The sequence below is a fragment of the Lycium barbarum genome, chromosome 4, assembly GCF_019175385.1.
Source record: "Lycium barbarum isolate Lr01 chromosome 4, ASM1917538v2, whole genome shotgun sequence".
Lineage (NCBI taxonomy): Eukaryota > Viridiplantae > Streptophyta > Magnoliopsida > Solanales > Solanaceae > Lycium > Lycium barbarum.
The window spans coordinates 130229529-130239211 of NC_083340.1; the positions used below are offsets into that span (position 1 = coordinate 130229529).

Below are 9683 nucleotides of genomic sequence, written 5' to 3' on the forward strand. Positions count from 1 at the left end.
AGCTATCATTTTCAATATTACGATATGTAGCTACCATTTCATTAGTTTATGTATTTGAACGCGTGTATTTGAAGGTCTTCAAATCATAACGGTGTTCATTAATAGACATAATAATAATTTTTTTAATATCTTTTTCTCTTCCCTTCTTTTGATTAGGTAAATTTTGCTCCATAATTTTAGCTTCCATTTCTTTCTCCAACCATGATTTCCCTTCTCTCTTCCCTTCTTTTTGTAACTAAATTCAAAATTCAAAAACATTAATAATAGAAGGAAACACAAAAACAGAGACTACGATCATTCAACCGGCAATTCGAAAAATACATGATTTGTAACTTCAAAACACTTAAAAAAACAGTTGTATTTAGGTTTTTATTGAAAAATTGAAATACACAAATACCTTCAAACATTCATAAACGAATTTAAATGACTGTGTATTAGATTCGCAGTTCATCACTATTCAAATACACAAATACATACAAACAAAATACGTCACTCATTGGTTCAAATACACAAAAACATGCAAACACATGCATCACTGATTCAAATACATAAATACATAGAAATATTCATAAACGAATTTAAATGACTGTATATTTTATTCGCAGTTGATCATTATTTCAAATACACAAACACATACAACAAAATACGTCACTTTTTCAAATACACCAGTACATAAAACATTCATATACAAAATTGAATGTATGTGTATTCGATAAACAGTTAATCACTGGTTCAAATACACAAAAACATGCAAACATATGTATCACTGCTTCAAATACACAAATTACATACATATTAATTAATGAAAACAAAAATAATTAAGGGTTTAAGGTTTAGGATTTAGTGGAAGAATGGAATGGAACATGGTTGAAGAAGGAAAGCGAAGAGTGAAGGAGAATCATGGTTGAAGAAGGAAAGAGAAGCTAAAATTATGGAACCAATTTTAATAATAGTTAATGCCTATTATTAAGAGATTTGTTTAATCATGTATGTGTATAGTTACTGATATAGCTATGAATGGTAAATTAGAAAAGTAAATTAGTTACTAAATATAAATAACTAAAAGGGTAGTTATTATCAATAAATAGATCTTATAAGAAGCAATTATTCCTTAACTGAAAAGGCCTAGCCCAATCTAAGAGTGCTAATTTGTTTGAGATATACTTCATGTAGAATGTCATTGCCCCGCATAATCAATAAGAGAAGAGTGCTAATTACTTGCGGACTAAAAGAATAAACCAAAAGGAAAGGAAACGAAAGGTGACGTTTCTCACTCAAATGAAAGATTTTGGTAGAACTAGTAGCAAACCACACTTGTTGGTTAGAGGCGTGGGATAGAGGGCTCATACTACCGCTAACACATCTACACAATGACATTGAAGGAGCCTAAATTAACCCCTTTTTTTTTCCTAAAGAAAAAAACAGTAAGTAAGGAGATTAAAAGTGAGGGATGGCTCAGTGGTTAAGCACCTTCACCCACGACCGGTAGGTCCTGGGTTCGAGTCATGCTGGAGGGGAAGTGTGGAAACACTATAAATCCTCCTAAAATGGGAGGGGAAGAAAAAAAAAAAAAAAACCCTCGGATGAGACTAAGAAGCTACTCACTGTTTTTGACTTCCGACATGCGCAATCGGCATGTTCAAGCTGTGTCTAGAGTTCCTTCTGATCATATGTCGGAAATAGAAACAGAAAAAGGCATTGTCTTACTGATAACTATGTTATACCTTTCGTGCCCCTTACTTATAAGAAGACTTTTTCTTACAACCAATTCAGAGACTTAAAACAATGGGATTAACCACATCGTTAATAATATTTAAAGGAAGTCGATCTTCACTATCTTCCAATCTTCAAATGACAATGGAATTACTCTTTATTCCATGTTAGAATTTATTCTTTTGTCCTGTAGTCTTCTTGTAGAAGAAAGAGGAATGCACCAACCACGACGTTGCGCTATGAAATCCTCCTTTCGTACCGTAACCTCTCTCTATATATAGATGTAGGAACCTTACTAGAGTCAGAAAACTTCGAGAAGACATCTTCCCTTAGGAGCTATTTCAAAGTAAATAAACTCGCATTCCAAGACTTTGAATGCAAACAAAATCGAAAGAAGGAAGGAAAGTTCCCATAACAATTCAAACAAGGATTTTCACATCTGTAAGGGAGTGAAAGCTCTGAGCTAACTAGTAAGAACTTTAAAGATTTCAACGTCGAACTGTCAATGAAAAGGGCTACTCAATGAAGAAAGAACAAGACTGGTCTGTAAATTTTAGGTTGAAGCGAGAAGAAGGGATCTGGGACGGAAGGACTCAAACCTCTTAATAGCAGACCAAAACTCGCGAGACACTATCTTACCACTTGGCCAAAAGAAAAGGAACTAACCATTCCTCTTCTCTTAGCATTTCTTGATCAGCCGCTTCCTTTTCCTTTCGTGCAGAAGGTTCCCTCTACTGGCCTGAAAGAAATACTAATGGTTTTTAGATAGAGCGTCCGCTATGGCATTGGTTGCGAATGAATGGTTTTATTCACTTTCTTTACTATGCAAACCAACATGAAGGCAAACTCGAACAGAAGTATGGGCATACTTCACTCCACATAACAAAAGGGGTGCACTCCTAGGTTAATAAACAGAATGTAGGCAGATCATAAAGAACTTAATTGTTTACAATTAATGCCAAGATGAAAATCTTTAAGCAAATGTCAAAACTTGAAACTACACAGACAAAATCCAACATGCATAGTTACCCTTTCTGTAAGCATCTGCGGACGACTTCTCTACCAGCAACATTATAACTTTTCCATCCTCAGTCAAGGATGCGAAAAAATAAGCTTGACTTAAGATTACAAAAACAGACCTTGCTATTGCAACACTGTAAGCAATACCAAGTTTCCCTCCTCTACTTTTGACTTTCATCATATCCTAGAGAAGATATGTGTATGCTACTAGAAGTAGCGGAACTACAAGAGCAGCAGGAGCAGCCCATAGCCAATAGTTGATTGCCTTTTTGCGCTTTAGTATAGTTTTAGAAATCTCCGTGCCTTTTGCACGCGTCGGTCGATGCCTGACAGTCTTCCCTTTCGGGTCCTTGAGCTTAGGTGCAACTGATGTTTCAACCTTTTCCTCCTCCTTGTCTTCCTCAGCAACCTCTGCAGCTGTTTCACTTGGTTCCTCAGTAGACTCCTGACCAGGAACAGAAGCTCCAGCCTTCTTCTTCGCCTTCTTCTCAAGTTCCTGTAAGGAGTAAAGATGCTATATAAGTCCATAGCTAATGTAACTTCCTTAGACGCAAAACCAAAAACTAATGATAGAATGATAAGGATAATTTCCTTGAGCTTTTTCCTTTCAGCTTCTTTCTGAGCTTTTCTTGCTGCTTTGGCAGCTGCTTTCTCTGCCAACTTCTTCTTCCTCTCCATTGCCTGCCGATTTTTTGCAATCTCCTCCTCTTTCTTCATTTCCTTTAACCTTGCCTCATCATATTCCTTGCTTTTCGGTTTATTTTCTAAACCATGGATCTCCTCTTCAACATGAAAGATGTACTTTTCTGTGGTACTTTCTGTAACTTTGCTACTTGCATCTTTTGGCTTCTTGGTATTCTTGTCTTTGTTTACATTTTGAGCAGGCGGCACTGATTCTTCCTTTTTTGGTCTAGCATTAGTTTTCTCGACAATCTCAGACTGTGAAACAGTCTGTGCCTGCGATTAGGGGTGGCAAAATTAGCCCATGAAAACATGACCTGCCCATTTATTTGCTCAAGCCAACTCATTTCAGCCCATCAAAAAATTGAGCTGATATCTAGTCCACATTGATCCATGAGAAACCTTGTCAAAAAAAAATTTCAAAGGATTTTTTTTGTTTGATATGTTATATATAGTCATAATAAAGAAAAAGGGTTTTATTAGGTACTCAAAAAATTATAAAATAACAAAAATTTAAATCAACAATTGGTACGAATTATGTGAGTTGGGTTATGACCGCTTTTAGCCCATTTCAGTCCCAGTAACGTTTTGGCTGGTCATTTATTTTGACCAGACCATTTGACACCCCTACCTGTGGTAAGACCAGAGGTTTCTCATCAGGGTTCCTCATCCTGCCATCCCTGCTCAACTGCCTAATATCAAGTGATGTCAAAATTCTCCTCTCATAGTCATCCCGAAAGGGCTTACTACCACTAAATAGGGATATAAATTTATCGACCTGAAAACAAAATAAATTATTGTTACATGAAATACTTCAAATTTAGCAACTAAAAGACAGAACTAAGGTACCTCAGTAAGTGTGAGTTGTTTAAGGGCTTCGACATCCTTCTTATCTGCTAGCAGTTTTGCTTTTTGCAACAGTGCAAAGTTTTGGTAGAAAGGAGCGTTCTGAGAAAATTTAACGACATTGATTATAAAGACCGTAAAATACACAAAACAATTCTCTTTCATGCTTGCATTATACTAGGATATTACCAGGAAGTTTCAGCCTTTACATCATATATCGAAACTGTATATCTTTCTATTTTGAGTTCTCATCCAAAGAGAGTGTTCAATTGCAATACATCATGAGGGTTACTTTACTCATAAAACATCAAAAAGAATGGATATTCTGATAGTATAATGTGTAGAATCTCTAGATATGTTCAACACTTGCAAGCTAGTAGTTCTCCCATATGCTTAATTTAATCAGCTGCCGTCATTTCTTAAGGTTCCTGACAACTCTCCTATCATCATTTTACAGTAATATCTATCTATAATCACAAAAGAAATCTTTCTAACAGTTAGAGAAAGGCATCTTAATTAAGTAACTTCCTTACGCAACTACAATTCTGAGAGACTGAGGAGAATTCAGATCCCTCATCAATTTCAGCTGGTGTCAATGAAATACATAGCAATTGAGGTGTTTCATGACCAAATAGATCTACTGAACATTCACCATTGGAATAAATGAGATCTAATCAGATGCATAACATATACTCCATAACTACTTATCTAGCAAAACTACAGAACAATGCAATGGACTTGGAGAAAACATCATACCCCTTCTTCGCGTTGATTTCTCAATTCCTGAACATTTACAAAAGCTTTGTCCCTCTTCTTTGTTAATTCCTTCAACTCCTCATCCAAAGACTTAATCTGGCTGGTATTGGCATCGAGCTGATCATCTAGTACCTTTAGCTTGGCCTTAACCGCCTGTTGCTCCTTCCGAACCCCATCAAGGTTACCACTTATAAGCTATAGTACACCAAAATATCGAGTGTTTGTTAGTTAACAACGGCATTCTAGGGAAAACCAAGGATCATTCTTAAGGTCAGAAAACTTGATATTTCACAGCTGCACAAGTATACAAAAAAGGTCTGACCTTACCTTAACCTGCTTTTGGATTGTTTCTTTTTCACCCATTGAATCCTGAATCTGTGCCCTCATAGCCATATTTTCTCTTACCTCTCCCCTTGTTCCTTCGAGTCGTTTGATTTCTCTAAGAATTTTCTTCTCTTCAGTCAGAGGAATGCTTTCATGTTGAATGCAGTACTGCAGACTCTTAATCTAATTGATTTTGAAATAAAAATATAACACTTAACGTTAGGTGGTTTTCAATTGCTGACCTGATGAAGATAAGAAGAAAATGTAGCAGAACAGCAAAGGAAAATGAAGGGAGAAAAGAAAACCTAAGAAGCTAAAAGAACAACCACTACTAAAAAAAACCAGGTATTAGCGATGGACAAATTCTATATCTAAGCAGCAAAATCCGTCGCTAATCCTATTTAGCAATGGATTACCGACATATTCTCAAAAAGTTCTGTTAGCTACAAGCAATTTATCGACGGATTAACAACGAACTTTGTAGTTAATTTCAGTTTCGTTTTTGTAATGAAAGAGACTAGAACTTACAAGATTATCAAGCTCCTCCTCAGATGAACATGAACTGCCCTCTCTCCCAGCTTTCCTAGGAACACGGAGCTTGCCCATACGTTCTCTTACCTCTGCCCTTGTTCCTTCAAGTCGTTTAATTTCTCTAAGAATTTGCTTCTCTTCATTCAGAGGAATTTTTTCATGCTGAATGCGATACTGCAGACTCTTAATCTAATTGATTTCCAAATATAAGAATTACAATTAGGTGGTTTTCATGAAGGGAGAAAAGAAAACCTAAGAAGCTGAAAGAAGAAAGAGAGTAGAGCTTACAAATTTATCAAGCTCCTCCTCTGATGAACACAGACTAGAACTCCCCTCTCTTCCAGCTTTCCTAGGACCACGGAGCTTGCCGAGGGCATCCTGCAGAGGTTCCATTTCCTTTCTCTTCCCATCAATTACTGTCCAAAACTCCTGATTCTCAGCACTCACAGATTGCCTTTGGCCTATCAACCCTGATCGTTCTGCCTGCAAATTATTGATGAGTTGTTTAATTATTTTCATCAAGATCTCTGAAAACAATAGTTGTTGAGTATTTAATTAAGACAATTAAAGTGTGCTCTCCCTAACCGCTTAAGCTTTTAGATGAGATGGCCACACACTTCAATAAGGTATCAGAGAAGGCAGAGAGATTCTGGGATCAAATCTCACCACCACGCATTATCAAAAAGAACTTCCACGTGCTTGGCCAATGAAAGAAGAATCTGGCCCCCACATGAGGGGGCGTGTTGAGAATATGATTAAGAACATAAAAGTGTGCTCTCTCTAACAGCTTAAGCTTAGATGAGATGGTCACACACACTTCAACAAACATTTTGGACACATCTAAATAATTCTTGGCAGTCCTTGGTAAAAGTTAATATCAAACTAGCATTTTGCAAAGCTTGCTGCTGTTGAGCTAAAATTATTAAATCGATTGCTAACTGCTCTTGATGTTGAGAGATGATGAGAGGGGATCATTATTCAAAACAATGTGGGTACATATTTAAAAACGCACATGAATATTGAGTATTAAAGTTGTAGTTAGAAGGCAGCAAATGACATATTAAATAATCTGAAACTAAGACCTGCGCCTATTGTGACCTGGAAACCACATGGCCTTTATGCTTGAACATTCACCATTCATCAAAGTTTTCTTTTGGAATTTAGATATGAGAGTTCTCGTCATCAGCATAACAGGACTTTTAAGCTCATACTTTCAAATCAATGTCTCCCACTGATAAAGTAAACCAATGATGCTTACAACAATATGTACATGTGGTGTTACAACTTATATGTTCTTGCAAAGTTCAGCTGAAAGAAGACTTATGGACAAAACTTACCCTCTTGGCCCGCAATTTTTCGATAATTTGAGATCTTTCTTTGTTCATTTTCTGTAGCTCTTTTTCTGCCTGATCAAATTTGGGCTTCAGTTTTGGGTCTTCATATCGCCGATATCTAATAATGTAGAAAGAATGGATCTGCTTAGGTTCAGGCCAGTCCTCAACAGCATCCTTCCGGAGGCCGATCGCAGGAGCTTTTTTCCCTTCCTCCTTAATTGATTCTTTAATACCATGAGAGCCAAATTTTATCGGCTCATTAACCTCTACACCATGATTCTTCATTTTCTGATTTTCCTTCGGAAGTTTGTTCTTTTCACTTACAGTTTCAACTGAAACATGAGCTAACTGAGATTCCATGTCTCAAATCCTGAAAAACAAACCAAAATCAGCCTTCAACTCTTATATCCTGAAGCAAGTGATACAGAACAATATTAACATAATTTTACATATTAATTTCCAACTCACTGGAGAATAAAACTGTGCCCAAGGGACACAAGAGCACCTCACGGAGAAAAGAAACGCAAACAAAAGTCTCTAAGTAACAAAACCTATTCACATTGAACTTCATATGTAAGTAATAGTTACTGCATTCATCTACAACTGGCTATGCCAAATGCAGAGGACAACACAAACCCAACTACGCTTCAATCTCAAGCAAAAGTTGGGATCTATTATATGAATCCTCATTTATCATGTTGCTCCATTAGGTTCGTCTTAGACCAAAACCATAAAAATGAAACTAAAGATGCAACAAATACTAAGAGTTCTTTGTATTTTTTATATCTTTGATGGAACTAAAGACTCCTACAAAAACGTAGGACCTTCTGTAAACGTACCAACATGCTTAACATATAATTTCAACAAATTGGTGTCGCCTTTGTATCTTTTTCTTCCATTGTGCCCTATTTTTCGTTAGGTTGTATGGATTCTGAGAGATTGTAGGTCTTTCAAGACTACTTCCTTCCATATATTACATCTATAATGTCCCCTTTTAACACCTTTATTTATTTACCATGACTTTTCACACCTACAGACTGGTGCATCTAGAGGTCGACAAAAGACATGACCAAACCATTTCAAGTGACATTCTCTTATTATCCTCAACGTCTGTAACTTGCACCTTTTGCCAAATGCAGAGGAAATGAAAATAAAAAATGAAATTCAAGATCTTTGAATCATACCTCCTCTAAGATACCTACCAGATAAATTATAAAAATTAGTTACTGAGTCGAAGCAAAATTTAGTACAAGATCTCAGAAACGTGAGCAAGACAAACAAAATAGTTAAGAAAACACCAAGCAAGGATACCTCCAGAAACATAAATAGGAATAAGAATAAATGAAAACAGGAAAAATCCCATAAAACCTTAATATATTTATGAATCACATCAGAGATAACATGAACGATTAATCTTTTTATTAAAGAATAAACATTGCATATAAATATATGTACAAGTGGGGCTGAATGATAACAAAACAATGGACACATGCAATAGTGCAAGCTAAAGCAGAAGATTATTCCAAACAAAATTCAATTGCCAAGACTCATCATATATCAAAGCACCATTATATGATTGAAAAAAATCATCCATGCAAAAACCAAATCAATTTCACTAAATTTTAACAAAAAAAGGAACGAGGGTCACCTTGAAGGATCAAGATCAGTACGGAAGGAAGAAAAAGGAAATGATCGCACACCAGAAAAAAGAAAATATGATTTTTTTTTTTTTGTCTTTTTTTTATTTATAGAAAAAAATACTTAAGGAGTGAAGAAAGGAAGAAACAGAAATGTGGAAATGGATTGAAAATGAAGAATGTATAGAGGAGAGTGGCAAGGGAAAACAATGGACAGAGATTATAAATAGAGTGTACCCTTTCGTTTGGAACAAAATGTGAGAGAAAGAGAGATTGAGAGACAAACAAGTGACACCTCTCTTCTCTCCCTTCTCTGTTTTGTGAGAGATGTGAGACAGAAACTAAACAGAGATAGAGGTGCAAGTGTATAGGCTTACATAGGGGGGCACTTGGATGAATGACACTTGTGTATAAATTTTAAAGGCTTAGATTAAAGGTAAAAAGCTTAAATATGTGATGGAACTATCTGAAAAAGACTCATTCATACCACTCGTTAATAATTTGGTCGAAAAATGTAACTACCGTTACCATTTTGGGTCATATATGCCCTTACTTATTAACATAACTCTAATACTATCAGATTTTTCCACATGTCATTATCTAAACCCTTCATTTTACGAGTGACATATATGAGCCATTTTGTTAAGTTCAGTGGCATATTTGAACTTTTAATGACATTCTCATATAACATCATCTCTATAATAGCCAAATTTTTTTCAGAACCGAATTTTTATGTTATATTTTACCCTCTAGAACAGTTTTTCACCTATAACAGTAATATCCATCTTTATAGCAGTGCGCTTTTTGTAAAATTACCCTTGTATAACAACTATCTTCTTTT

The 9683-nt window shown here is 35.8% G+C and overlaps 1 protein-coding gene across 2 annotated transcripts; it reads right to left on the bottom strand.

The window, feature by feature from the left end:
- Positions 1-2643: 2643 nt before the first annotated feature.
- LOC132636471 (proton pump-interactor 1-like) lies at positions 2644-9215 on the bottom strand. 2 transcript variants are annotated; one of them, XM_060353351.1, is made up of 10 exons: positions 8854-9179; positions 7209-7575; positions 6160-6354; positions 5869-6060; positions 5344-5523; positions 5017-5211; positions 4264-4362; positions 4046-4192; positions 3298-3690; positions 2644-3229 (listed from the first exon to the last, which is right to left on the bottom strand). In XM_060353351.1, the coding sequence occupies exons 2-10, from the start codon at positions 7563-7565 to the stop codon at positions 2918-2920; spliced, it is 2070 nt and encodes a 689-aa protein (XP_060209334.1). In that variant the 5' UTR covers positions 7566-7575; positions 8854-9179; the 3' UTR covers positions 2644-2917. The 2 variants fall into 2 exon arrangements, with proteins under 2 accessions (XP_060209334.1, XP_060209333.1); XM_060353350.1 differs by having other exon boundaries at positions 2644-3690; positions 9080-9215.
- Positions 9216-9683: the final 468 nt, after the last annotated feature.